General features: G+C 37.6%; 2 protein-coding genes across 2 annotated transcripts; both read left to right on the top strand.

Moving 5' to 3' along the window:
* The first annotated feature begins 2,121 nt into the window (after positions 1-2,121).
* On the top strand, positions 2,122-7,786 carry synprb (synaptoporin b). The gene is made up of 5 exons (XM_020597940.1): positions 2,122-2,285; positions 2,874-2,998; positions 5,383-5,581; positions 5,741-5,932; positions 6,016-7,786. Exons 1-5 carry the CDS (start codon positions 2,262-2,264, stop codon positions 6,376-6,378), a joined length of 903 nt encoding a protein of 300 aa, XP_020453596.1. The 5' UTR covers positions 2,122-2,261; the 3' UTR covers positions 6,379-7,786.
* A 3,510-nt stretch (positions 7,787-11,296) lies between these two features.
* LOC109958953 (green-sensitive opsin-like) lies at positions 11,297-12,923 on the top strand. The gene is made up of 5 exons (XM_020597949.1): positions 11,297-11,681; positions 11,858-12,026; positions 12,222-12,387; positions 12,480-12,719; positions 12,825-12,923. Exons 1-5 carry the CDS (start codon positions 11,297-11,299, stop codon positions 12,921-12,923), a joined length of 1,059 nt encoding a protein of 352 aa, XP_020453605.1.
* The last annotated feature ends 1,991 nt before the right edge of the window (positions 12,924-14,914 follow it).

The following is a 14,914-nucleotide window of genomic DNA, read 5'->3' as shown; positions in this document are numbered from 1 at the left end:
CGCTTCTAAGTCTGTGAGCCTCGCCTCCAATGCTGCTAGCATCTGACATTTGTTACAAGTACCATTATCGCTAAAGGAGGCAGAGGAATAACTGAACATGCGACACGCCGAGCAAGAGAAAGGTGGAGAGGAAGAGGGGGAAGCCATTGCTCTCGATTAAGCTACTAGCTTAGCTAGCTTCTAAACTAGCCGACCTAAAGTAGCAAGTTAAATTTGGTAGTTAGCAAGAACTTCTGCAAAACAAGTGCTTTAAGTGGTGCAAGCATATGTTGTCACTCAAAAATTCAGATGAACCTAGAAAATTGTGAGTTTAATTCCTAAACAATCTGGAAGCAAGCACAAATACAGAAAACAGGAAATGAGTACGGTTTACCGCAGGAAACAGCAGTTCGTCTACCTAACCTTTACTTTCCTGTAGATTTTATTTCAAGACATCACTAAATGTCTTTTCTTTTCACTGCTTTCATCTCCACCAGCACAAACTTCTATTGTTTCTCAGACAAAAAACTAAATGTGGTTGGTCACTTTTTGTCTTGGTCTCTTAAAGCCAAAGTTTAAACTTTTTTACTTTGTATTTGTTTAAAGTGATCGTAAGTCATCTTCAGTGCACAGTACCATAATGTGTGGTCAGGGGTGGAGCGGTAGCAAAAGAAATTATTAATTAGATCTATTTTTAAAAATCCACATAAAAATATATTATTTGAATAATCAAGAAATTATGTTTTCCTCTGTTTTCAGTCATTTAATGTCTCTTTTGTGACTGTCACGTTGTGTGTCTCTTTTAAGTTATGAAATTCTTACAAATGTCATAATGTTGCTACTTTGCCTGTAATAAATCAGTTGACCCCAAAAATTCTGAATTTTATGAAACTTTACTGATACTTAACTATTATATTTTGTGGATTTAAGAGCAGTTATTTTCAAAAACACAAAGTGAAATTATTGCTGTGATGCACAAAACCAGACCAGTCTGCAATAGTCACTTGATATATCCTATAGCTAAAATCCAGGTCACAGTGCAGTACATCATTCATTTTCCCCAGTAATGTGCACAACCTTGAATTTATCCTTGTTTAAAAATAAATCTGCAATATAGATTTGTCACCAAAAGAGGTCAGCAAAGTCCCTTTAATAACTTTGCAAATGCCAAGGAGGCACACATACATAATTCATTAGGGACACCTAGCTAAAGCTAGTGCACTCTAATACCAAAAGTCCTGCAACAATGTTGATTTGACTGTATGATCATTTTGGAAGCTGAAGTTTGTGGTGGTGATGAAATGTATTGCATGATGACGGGGGTTTCTATTATTGTGTCCTTCTCATTCATATCAGTGATGCTAGGCTAAATTACAGATACACTTCTATGTCTACCTAATATTCTAACACAAGGTCTACAAACTTTCACATATATCATGAAGTATGTTGTTCCAAAAAAAATAAGGCAATACACAAGACATATTCATCTGGCTTCAGTATGATAAATAGTTATTAATACACAGGTAAATGTTCCAAACACTGGGTGCACATTCCTATGAAAGCCCGGTATTAATGGTAAATGATGTTTTGACCCATCACTGCAGCAGGTATCAGGCTACGCCTTCATACATTTACTGGGTGCCACCCCTGCCGAATCTTTAAACTGACCTGAGCTTTAAATCCCAAACCCTCCCCTCCACCCTACCCAAGCAAAGAGTAAATACTCACCGCGCTGAGCTGGCCTCATACATAAATTCACAAAATGTGATCAGCCTGGCACAAAACAGCACATGTAATACAAGTTCAAAGGTTTGTGGTTTAAGAACAACTCTATGCAGCCACTATTGTTTTGGGTTGGGGAAATAATTAACATGCAGACAATTCTGTCACAAATATTTACATTTGTTTCAAGTTCTAATGCAGCCTTATTTAGAAAGAAATGCTTTGACTGGACAACAAATTATTTTCATTTATATTATAAATAGAAGAACATGTCGTGGTCTTACAATAAAAATGAATCTTCTGTTCAGTATAATACAAATATAAACAACATATCGGTGTTCATTTTTACACAGGTTTGGGCTCTATGGTTTATTACAGTGTTTGCAAATAATGTGGAGTCACAGAAAGTCTGAGACTCCTCCCTGGGGAAGGTATCTCCTGTCAGCCCTCCCCTCTGGTGCAAGAGTCACCCTGTTGTTTTTCCTGTCTACATCAGTGGCATTACAACCCGCATGACAAGCGCTGCCGACACTGCGTCGAGTTGGATTTGTGATTTTTAAATGTGTATGGTTATATTTGCTCCGGTAAGTTTCATTTCTCTTGTGTAGTTGTGTCTTCACATATCTGTCCAGTTCTGCTTATAAAGAATTCTGCTTTCCTTCCCTTGTAATGCACAAATGTATTGTGTGAGTAACAATACCAAGTGTGATCTTGAAGGTTTTGATCAATTTTGTGATTTGATCATTGAAAAATATTTGATGAAATGCGTGTCCGATTTAGCATGAGCACAGTTTGTCAATGCACCGTGTGGCACATGCTTACAAGTAAAGAACATCTTATTCAAGGTTGTTGGCATAGAGTAAATTTCCCCTTTCTTTATATCAAAAAGCAAAATGAATGAGACACTTCAGAATTGTTTATTACATCTACAAATGAAATCTCAGTATACTGCTGTGACCACCCTCCAGCGCACAGTAAGAAGCTCTGTTAGTTGTCTTCCGACCTTTAAATTATTCACATTTTGTTTTCAAACCAATTATAAGTCTTAATAATCAGTCCTGTAATTTATTGATGCGTAGACATTACACAAGAAGCCAGTCAAAGAGCGTATACTGGATTAAGCCAGTGAATGGCTGTGATGCTTCTTTTCTTACTACTTTTTGTTTTGATAGATTTTTGCCATCTGTGCGTTTGCCACATGTGGAGGATACTATGGGCATCTCCAGGTTAAAGTGGACTGTGCAGACAGGAGGCAGAGTAACCTCAGCATCAACATTGATTTTGGTTACCCTTTCAGGTACAGTCGCTGTTGTTTCTTTGACATCATGTTCACCTCTCGTTTCAAAAGCATAACCTTTAAGCTGAGCAATTCCACAAAAGCTCCCGTGATATACGTAGATATATAGCATTCAATTCCTGTGCTGCTTTTGATTTTGACCTTCATCTCAATAGATAATTCACTTGTGAATACACTAAGATTATTAATATATTGTATTTACAATGCATATTAGAAAATAATAATCATTCAGTTGTTAACTCACAAATGATGATCTTTCTTTATGTGGCTGAAAAGAATGTTTTACAAGACACCCAAAATTTGCTTTCAGGCTAACCAGACATGTCTGTATGCACATTTCAGGAAAGTGGTCAGCCAGACAAAAAGCACTTTAACCTTTAAACCTGCACAGCTCTACTTCGTCATGTTGTCAGGCTCAGTAGCGATTAGTTGTACCTTCTTGAAGTTTGCCCATTTTAAGATCAGGAAGCTGGACAGCCGAGCAGGAAGCTGACCCAACCCCAGAATATAAAACGTTTCACGGCATCATTAGATGAAAGTCAAGACTTAACCTCTGGCGGTCGCTTGTGATGCTACTGGCACTTTATTGCTACAACTTTCTTTGCAGCATGTACCTGCAACTTCATATAACTGTGTAGTGATCCATTGATATGAAGACAAGCATGTTATCTTTCTTGTTTGTGTTTTACTTTTACTCCTGCAGACCTGCATGCACACACAATCATCTTTGTATAAACACTACATTTCGAAGGATGAGAAAAGAGTTCGTCCGATTGTTTGCCTTGTTGCTATTTTGACTGAAGCAAATACTTCTTCATATGGAGCAGCAATAAAATATCATTATGTTTCACTACACACAGTGGAACTGCAGAAGGCAATCATCTCTGAATTAAAAGATATTGCACTTGGAAATTATTTGTCAAAAGAGTTGCTCAAAGGACTGATGTTTATGAGTTTAATTTCACAACTGTGAAATAGAAACACATAAACTCAGAGTTGTTATTGTATATCTTAAAATAGTGTTTGAATCATTAAATCTTAAACTTAATTAATTAAATGGCTGAAGTGGACTATTGTAGCAGAATTTTGAGCTGTATTCCACCAATAAGTGGGTGAGTTCCAAGTTTTAATATTTTAGAGTGCAATGTGCCAAAATTATTATTTCATTTGAGTGATGAGTGGTTGTGTTTGGGTTTGTATCTGTGAACTCGCACACACACACACACACACACTCCATGCTATATAGTAAATGGTACAGTAATTCATATTGTTTCCATTCAAATGTTAGCAGTTTTCAGTTCATTTCAAATTTTATACTGTTTCTAATGCAATAAAGTAGAATTTTTAAAGGAAGTGTAAACCGTGTTTTGTGACCAAAAGTCTGAAATATGGTTTTTTGGACTTGACACTGAATGTGTGTGTGTTACACACAGACTGATACAAGATGAAGCAATAACGATAATGATAATAAAATATTATGGAAGCATCTAAATTTGGCAGTTTTCTTGTATTTATAACAGATAAAAGCAGCACAGTCACATTTTCCCTGAACTTTTATCAAATGTATGTTCCTTGCCACAGTGTGCTGCAACCAGTTGCCATCACAATACTTTTTACATTTCAACAGGAATGACTGGGTCAGAGCAGGTGTTTTAAACAATGCACTGCACTGTATTCTTCTCCCAAATGGTAAGACTGCCACAGGACTATGTTTTACTGCCCTTTTAAAACAAGCAGATAAAAACTGTGACCTGCCCCAACAACTGAAACCTTCCTATAGCTACAGTTATGTCAGTGCTGTTACAGTGACACAGTTATCAAACTCACTTCTGTCATACAGCAAGTTGGAAAGGCTATAAGACCAAAAACCTAAACAAAACACTCCACAGACCATATACCACAGGAGTAAAAAATAATCTGGAAAACCCTGCCAATGTCAGGAATTATCCAAATGGTGTGTGCGTCCTCTCTTACAATTACTCCTTTTGCAACTGTCTGAAAGTGACTATTTTACATTTCCACATGTCATTACAGTAGGCTTCATTTTGTCTGACAAAAAAAGCCAAGTTGCAGAATCACTTATCTTATCTCAGAACAGCTTCTTCACAAGTTTTTGTATGTGGCAGTGTTCACAGATTTCTCCTGGGAAAGTAGATTTTTCTTTTTTCTTTTTAATAAAACACCACTGGGTTGTCTCAGCTGTATTTCTCTGCCTTTTGAGCTTGAAGCACCTTACTTATTTTAGCCGCAAGCTTGCTAATGAAAGTGCACTCAAAGTGTCAGTGAACAGTGGGTGGCTAAAGTGACACGTTTCCTACAGAGTGAACGTCCTCACTTGTCAGTCAGTTGTTATTCCATTTACTGTGAGGCTTTTTGTCTTGTAGATTACAACAAGTACATTTCAAGACTTCCTTGTGTGAGGTAAAAAGGGAAGAGATCATCTTCTTGGATGGTGATTTTTCTGCAGCTGCTCAGTTTTTTGTGACTATCGGAGTTTTTGCCTTCCTGTACTCTCTGCTGGCGACCATCGTGTATGTCTTCTACCAGAATACATACCTGAAAAACAACAGAGGCCCACTGGTGGTCAGTGAATTTGTATCTCCTCCTCTAATGTCCTTGCTTTGCAGCCTGTAGTGATAATGTTGTATTTGTATGACATAAAACACATTAAACTGATATTTTCTCCTGTACTTGATGTTCTCCCTTTATGTCTCATTCCCACTCATCTGCTCTGCTGAGCAGGATTTTGTTGTTACAGTCATCTTCTCCTTCATGTGGCTGGTCAGCAGTTGTTGTTGGGCCAAAAGTCTTTCTGATATCAAGTCAGCCACAAACCCAACACAGGTGCTCCTGCTCATCTCAGCCTGCAGAGCTCAGGAGAACAAATGCACAGTAACCCAGGAGCCCGTCTGGTCAAATCTTAATACGTCTGTGGTAGGTGTTCACATAAATGAAACACTATAACACAAAACTGGATAAAACATGTCATTTACTTTTGTCCCTGTTTCTACTTTCAGCTTTTTGGTTTTGTTAATGTCATCCTCTGGGTTGGAAATATTTGGTTTGTCTTCAAAGAGACAGGCTGGTACAAGACAGGTCAGAGATACCCGACCAGGAGCGCGTCCGGGAAACATTCCAGTGAAATGCGACAGCGGCTCTACAGTGAGAGCAGCTTTGAGCAGCCAGACGAAGGTTTTAGTCCACAACCCACTAGACCAGACAGCTTCAATCAGTCAAAGGGGGTCCACAAACAAGTGAGCTTCAACCAGTCACAAATAAGCTTTAGCTTACCACAGACAAATCTTGGTAAACCTGAAATTTCAGACAGGGAGAATAGGGTGGCTTCACAAGGGCCGATGATATTTGTCAATGAGGTGTGATTTTGACTTGGTGTTTGATAATGCTGTACAAGGTGAATGACAATGTGATCTTGTCATTTCAGTTTATGAATACATAATTATTCATTAACCGCAAACACCAGCAGCAACTATTTGTCACATGGTGGCCATAATGTAATAATGTAATATATTTCTTTCTTTGTTCTTTCCTCTGGCTAAACCAGTGTACATGTACTTGGAGTTGAGGCCCTCCCTTAAGCCTCTGCTGGTGTTTGAATTGCATTTCTGTGTTTTGGACATTGATATTTGGCAATAAGCTGGTATTCCTGTGGCTGTGTACATCTCAGAGGTCACTGTAGAATCAAAAAATACACACACACACAAAATATTTTTTATTCATTAAAGATGTTATCACAAGGACAAAATAACAAATATCACTACAATTGTGAAACAGTTGAGCTACATGTACTAGAGTAATATACAGTAATGTTATTTCACATTTCCTGTAGTAATATGCAGAAAGAATGAAAACTACCCTAACAAATAACTGTATCTGGATATAATGTCTAAACACAATGCAACACATTATTAGTGGGTGATGCAAGGGAGAAATAAAAAAGGGGATGTAATTATATCATTTTATAAATTAATAAATTGCTTTAAAATGTTAAATACATCAGTGTTGCCTATTAATAGCTAAAACCATTCTGTTCAAAAACATTCTTGTACCACTACTAAACATTACCAGAAACAACAGTAGCACAATGATTTCAACAAAAAACACAATCATAGAAAAAAAAAGCTGGATAACTATAATCTTACATTTTAATTTGTAGCTTTACCAGAGACCTTTTTCTTAGCTTTAGAGAATATATTTCAGTATGTTTTAATACAAAATAACTACAAGTGTCTATTAGTGAAGAAAAACGCCAGGTCCACAAAAAGCAACACATCAGGTTTTAAAATACGTGGTAGCCCTGCTGCTAGCGCATGTCATTGCTGCAGAATTAAGCATTTATTTTGCAATTACAAATAAACAACTGATAAAGCATTTATAATATAAGGTAATAAGTAAGTGGATATGTATTTATTATTGTCAATTGGTTATCAAATACAATAGCAAGAAGAGGCTGTATAAACAAATAATGAATGACAATATACAGTAGTAAAATAATATATGCTATGCCATCACTGGAGGAGCTATAAATGAAGACAATATACCTTACTAAACATATTCTTATATCTGCTGATAATAAAACATTACTGTGTTATTAACCATTTATTACCAAATTATTCTGTATATTCCTTATAAATACTAAATCTGGTCATTTCACTCATTATTTTTTCTTTTTAAAAAATATTTTTAAGAAGATTTCCATATGTTGGTTTATATTATGTTTTAATGGAAAAAGGTGCAATATGTGCTGCAGTTCTTGCTATAAATATTTATTGTATGTATTGTAATGTAAATATTTATTGTATCATTTATTCCCTTTGTCATTATTGATGGATTTCCTGATATTATAATCATTGTGGCATTTCAGTGTTTCCCTTTTTATTATTATATATATATTATCATTTTATTATACTTATGTCAAAAAAGAAGACTCCCACATTCTTAAAGAATCCTTTATGTTTAATATATGAAAATACAGTATTTGTATATGAATTATGTTGAAGATATCATGTTGCATTTAATCCATCTCACTCTTAAATGTTTATTGTCACAGCCCTCTGCACTATATGGCCATTAAAACAATACTTTCACAATTTATGATTACCATCCTTATATTATTTATAGTACATGTCCAAATATAAACAGTGGCAGGAGGTGATATTGTATGTTACCTGCTGATGAAGGTTGTTGTTATAAGGTATTGAGATTCATTTCTGGTTGTGCACTTCATTTTCCTTGCAGTGCCCTGACATTTTACTATGCAAACTTTTTCAGAGATACTGTAATTTGCAGTGACTGATGTCAAAGTGACTGTATTCACTGTGGAGCAGTTGTTGCCATGGTTTTTCTTACACATGGAGAGCAAGGAATCACTGATGACTCGCATGGAGACAACAAAGTACACATTAAAGCATGTTTCACACTGTGTATCGGGATTATCTCCACTGTAAAGGCCAGAGGGATAATCCCTTGGGGCGTCTGCTTCATCCTGTCTAAAACAGATAACATAATACTAACTACCAGCAAAACCTGTGAAGATTGAAATCGATTGTTGACAGTGAGTTCGTTTTGATTACACAGGAAACTTAAGGCTTCAAGTTGTCATCAGAAAAGGACAGAAACAGTGATATTAAAGGTTTCACAATTTTTAAAGTCTGTCTTAAAACAATAGTCAGGTGTCTATAGAAGCACAGACAGGAACTTTTGCTAGCTGTTATCATTCCTCCTTTACATACAAGGCCAAAAAATTCCCCTTCTCTTGCATCACAGTGCGAGTGATTCAGGATTTTAAAAAACACAGTTTCATGCAAAAATGTATTTGAAAGATTATCTGATGTTCACATGAGGCTTCAGCAACTGTCTGTCCTGGATGAGGGTTTCTTCCCCAATTTTTAAAAAAATATTTTCTTTGACTGAAAGGAAATGTGCTTGGCTTGAAAAGTGACACTTAGATTCAATGTCAAATTTGTCTGCTGTTTACAATCATGCCCTATATTTTCTGTGGCAGCTGATATTAGACTCAGATTTCCTTTTTGAATTGTTCACTTTTTTGAATTTGCTCAAAAAAAGCTTGGACTTTAAAGCCTGGTGCTAGAACTATTAGCATTGCTAACATTTTTGTTTATTTATTTTGCATAAAAAAATGTTGACAACAAAATAAAATACATAAATATATTACATACAATAATACAAAAACAACAAAGGTGCAGGAACCTGCAGCAAATCAACAGAACTACCATCATGATTAAACAATTTAAGTCACACATAAAAAATGCAATAATAAAATTACTAATTTTAAACATATGGTTATTTTCCTTTTTTTCCTTTTCAAATTATGATGTTACTGGTTAAAAAAAACCCAAAAGACAAAAAACAAATAGTGTACAGAGTTTTTCATCAAAAGTGCTTATCATGGAACCGTGTTTATCCAGCAGAACTGTTGCCTTCTCACAGTGAACATTAGTCTGGAAATACATTCACTGCATCCCCATGTTTGTTATTAAGACCTCTGCATGTACTGTAGCGTCTATCTGATCTGAGCAATTAGAACAAAGAGGCGAAGCTCATCTCTGCCGGCCCCCTGACAGAGACACTAAGCACATGCAGGTGTCCAGAGCAGGCGCTTTGAAGAAAATTACAGTGTGTGTGTCCACAGCATAACAATTAGGGTCAGGTTACCAGCAGGAAATAAAGGGCTACATCATGAGATAGATGGCCCGTCGGGTATGGAAGAAGGGTGTACTTATATGTAATTAATCCCCTGTGAGTTGTAACTTGTCATAGACTGGTGTGTAACAGTTATCGCAGATTGTGTCTGTATCCCCCACAGAACATGAAACAGCCGTGACTTTATTTTCAAATGGAGCAGAATGTGCAACATGCTGGACACACTGCTGATGCCAAGACAGCAGACATTTTTCACTTCTTTGTACACACCTGCAGAGGGCAACATCCACCTGTCTTATCACCTGAAAGCTCTCCAACTAAGGATCATACCATTTCCAAACAGTTTAAACATTTAATTCTATTTGATTTTAGGGTTTTTACTTTATACATATGCCTATAATATTAGGGCTACATATAATGACTGTAGCCTCAAGGGAGTGGTATAACATCATAACAGAAATGTAGCATTCATTGGGTTTGTATATGGTCTATGGTTTGCCTGGGGAAGAGGTGGCACCAGGATTCACTATGGGAAGAAGACGAGCAAACTGGGGTGATGTGATGCTCTGGGCAATGTTCTGCTGAGAAACCATGGGTCCTGTTATTCATGTTGACGTTACTACCTCCCTAAACATTGTTCCAAACCAAGTACACCCCTTCACAGCAGCAGTATTCCCTAATGGTGGCCTCTGTCAGCAGGTTAATGTGCCCTGCCACACTTCAAAATTTGTTAAGGAATGGTTTGAGGAACACAACAATGAGTTCAAGGTATTGACTTGGGCTCCAAACTGTCCAGATCGCAATCCAATTGAGCATCTTTGGAATGTGCTGGACAAACAAGTCCCATCCATGGTGGCTCCACCTCACAACTTACCGGACATACACAACATTAGGCAGGTGGTCATAATGTTATGGCTGATGGTGTAAGTATCAGTACCAGTAGCTACTGTTTGATAGTTAAGAGTGCAATGCGAATTTTCTTATAAATGCAGCCCACTGTGTGGAGAAACCTTCCGGTTAAAATGGGCTCACTTCAGTTAAGCGCAAGGCAATATCTGATACTGCACGTTCTTGGCCACTAACAGTGGTGCGGTAGTTTAAATAAGATAACAAATTAGATAAGTCTTGAGAAGAGGTTTTCTTTCACATCACAGCCAGGCCACTGCAGGTGAGACACTGAAGTTAATCCAATGAGGATGATGACACCTACAGTTCCTCCATATGAAGACGGATGCTAGCAGTTCAAATGCAAGATAGTCAGCCTGCAGGTATAAGCACAGAAGCATTTGCTTGGTTATAATAATTTTACTGTGTCCTAAAAGCTGTTGACTGAACTTAATTCCTATTTTTTAATCATGATTGAGAGGATTCCTCAGAACTTGGAAACAGGAGCAATTTACTTTTGGGCCCTGGTCTCTCTATCCAGTGTTAAGATTAATTACTGAGCTCTTTAAACTGCTGTGCTACATCACAATCCTGTAATCCTATTTTGTCCATTTGAAGCTGGGGTTAGTGGAGAGGTATAAAAATCACAACACATAACTTCGACTCTCGTTCCCCCCTACACTGTTAGGTTCTTCAGGTCAAGAAGCTCAACAGAACAACTGGTGGGTAAAGATGGTTTGGGACAAAGGAATTGAGCCCAATGGCACAGAGGGGAAGAACTTCTACATCCCTATGTCCAACAGGACAGGGATCGTTAGAAGTCCTTTTGAATACCAACAGTATTATTTGGCTGATCCTATCATGTTCAAGCTTTTAGCTTTCTACATGTTCTTCCTGATCTGCACTGGGCTACCAATCAATGGTCTGACATTATTTGTAACGGCTCAGAACAAGAAGCTCCGGCAACCTCTCAACTACATTCTGGTCAACCTGGCTGTGGCTGGACTCATCATGTGCTGCTTTGGATTCACCATCACCATCACATCTGCTGTTAACGGCTACTTCATTCTTGGAGCCACTTTCTGCGCTATTGAGGGATTCATGGCTACACTTGCAGGTATAAAGTCAACTGTGTTCATTTAACTTAAGGCCTAATTGTATAAAAGGTGATCTGAAAAAGCTATTTGTAAAACCTGACAATGAATAAAATACACTGAACATTAGGGATGAAGCTCATGTCTGTACAAAAACTCTTTCCATTCAAACTGAAACATTCTGTTTTTCTCTTTGTAGGTGAAGTTGCTCTCTGGTCTCTGGTGGTACTGGCTATTGAGAGATACATTGTTGTTTGCAAATCCATGGGAAGCTTCAGGTTCTCTGGAACTCATGCAGTAGCTGGAGTCATTTTCACCTGGATCATGGCTTTGTCATGTGCAGGACCCCCACTTTTTGGCTGGTCAAGGTAATTCACAATTAGTTTTCTTACAATAAATATGACCTTTAGTCTTTAAAACCTGACAGTGAGGATTTATAAGCACTTAAGAGACTGACTGTGTAAAAGCAGAGCCCTGAGGTATTAGACCCTGTAGATAAAAAGCTTGTTTGATGATTTAAATCTTACTTATGCCCAATAATAATTTAAATCTCATATATTCAGGTACATTCCTGAAGGCATGCAATGCTCCTGTGGTCCTGATTACTACACCCTGGCCCCAGGTTACAACAACAAATCATACGTCATGTACATGTTTGCCATCCACTTCTTCACTCCCATCTCCATCATTTTCTTTTCTTATGGAAGCCTCGTGCTGACAGTCAAAGCAGTAAGCACAGTTTAAGTTAAGTTCATTTAAAGCCCTGCTAAACTATCTGTGCTGTGAGTGCTAATTATATTTTCTTGTCTCATGCACTTTAGGCTGCCGCCCAGCAGCATGAGTCAGAGTCCACCCAGAAGGCACAGAGGGAAGTGACACGTATGTGCATCTTGATGGTCTTTGGCTTCCTGATAGCTTGGACGCCATATGCCTCTTTCAGTGGCTGGATCTTCATGAACAAGGGAGCCTCCTTCTCTGCCGTTACAGCAGCTATCCCTGCCTTCTTTGCAAAGAGCTCAGCTCTTTATAATCCTTTTATCTATGTGCTGATGAACAAACAGGTTGGTTTGTATGAAATTTATCTTACTTTCATTTTCCAGTGTCTGAACCCACCACCATGTACATTACATGCTTATCATGTTAACATTTTGTTTACCCTTCCTTAGTTCCGTAACTGCATGCTGAGCACTATTAGAATGGGTGGCATGGTGGAGGATGAGACTACAGTTTCTGCCAGCAAGACTGAAGTGTCCTATGTCTCTTAATTATAGAAATATTTTCATACACTTGGACATTTTGCTTTCTACTGTCACTTTGATCAGGAATAATCCTCAATGCTGATTAAACAAAGTTCAAGGACATTTGAACTGCAAGACCAGCAATAAACGGCTACAAGAAGAAATGTATTTACTGTATTTTCTCATTTTTATTTGAACAGCGTTGGAGCATGTTTGTCATGTTGATGTGAATTTGACACCAGTGCACCTACTGTTAGGATCTGTGACCACTGCAGGTATGTGACTGCTCACTTTGAGTCCCACCGCCATCAGAAGCACATATGCCCTCAATATGTGGGAACTATTTGGCAATGCAACAATATTTGCTTTTTTCTTACGTCAGTAGGGACACATTTTATACTGTATTTTCAAAATAGGAAAATATCTATAATATAATATCATGCTATAATTTTAATATAATATTAACACAATATGAATTTCTATTTTGGTCACTTTCTGAAGTTGGTCAAAATTGTAAACATTGCACATACAAAAAATTAGTGTAGATAAATAAAAGCATGCATGGAAATGTATTGTCATAATGAGTTCATTTCAAACATCAGGTCATAAAATATGGATGCCAAAGTTTTAAACTTTAGGTCTTTATAAATAAGAAACAGCAGATTTACTACACTGAGTTACATTATCAGCAGCTTTACAGGGATTATCTCATGGTGTCTCAGGTTTATTCGAGCTAAGCAGGCAACCTAAATAATCCCTACCTTTGTCTCAGCCTGCCTTCTTACATGCTTCTGCAATATGTATGTAGAGGGCATTGCATCCTACAGGAGGCACCTTAAGTTCAGGGTGAACGCTGTTGAGATGAGGAATACTCCAATATGAACTTAATTCCGCAGATATAGTATCAGGTTGGTAGGGAGGTCATTAGTGTATTTGTATGTAATGTGCTCTGCTTCATGCCCTTTCATTTACACTAAACTTTACAGTAAAATTGTTATTTGGACCTGGGGTCTGAGGTCAGATATGAACAAGCTTCCTCAAAATCTAGGCAGGTGTAGAGTATTATTATTATTATTGTTGTTGTTGTTGTTGTTGTTGTTGTGGCTAAGGATTTTTTGTACTGTATTTGTCAGTAATAGTTTCTGTTCATCACAAACATAGCTGTAGGCTCACTCAACTTTAGACCCCATCAAGAGGAAGGCATCCTGACATAATTCACTTATTGAGGTGTAAATTCAAGTGGAAGAGTGCAGGTCTCAGCCTCCTATATGGGAAGCCAATAGATTTAGAAACCACATCATAAATCATAAATTACACAATTTAACAAAAACAACAAGCATTCTTTAACAAATCAATTGTCTTTATCATAACTTGGAAACCTTAGTCAAATCTGCACAGCAGTGGTTGTCATTGTCACTTCTAACTCCACTATTGACCTTGAGAAAGGAGTAGACAGCCATGAGCTTTCTCTGTGCCACATGGAGTTACCATCTGCTACTATTTACCTGTCAGCTAGGTGCATCATGGGATAGGCAGGGGTGCAGATACAGGCATTATGCTACCCTTCCCCACAACCAGAACCAACTAAGTATTCCAGTCAACACTTAACTGTGTTCAGTGGAAAGCAACGCCAAGGTGCCAATAACACAGTGTAGCTCTTTTCTAATCCTGCCGCCCCTTAGCTACTGTTGCTGTGCCAGGCTTGAATTCTAGTCTTGCTTGTATGGGATCAGCTGCAGATTTGTCCTTATAAAAACTGAAAGTCTTAATTTATTTTGAAACACCCATGACTAAGTCCATGATTTCAAATAAAGTTGACAAAAGGAGGAAATCCATCCATTATCTACAATCTGTCACTTACAGTATCATGTATAGGGTTGCAGGAGCTGGAGCCAATCCCAGCCAACACTGGGCGAATGGTGGTGTACATCCTGGAAAGGTCACCAGTCTATCACAGGGCTGACATACAAAGACAGACAACCACTCACACCAATGAGCAGTTTAGAGTTGCCAATTAA

This window comes from Monopterus albus, unplaced genomic scaffold (assembly GCF_001952655.1).
Source record: "Monopterus albus unplaced genomic scaffold, M_albus_1.0 scaffold36.1, whole genome shotgun sequence".
NCBI classification, from domain to species: Eukaryota; Metazoa; Chordata; class Actinopteri; order Synbranchiformes; family Synbranchidae; genus Monopterus; species Monopterus albus.
The sequence above is the reverse complement of the archived record's forward strand: the minus strand, read 5'-3'. Positions and strand labels throughout refer to the sequence as shown.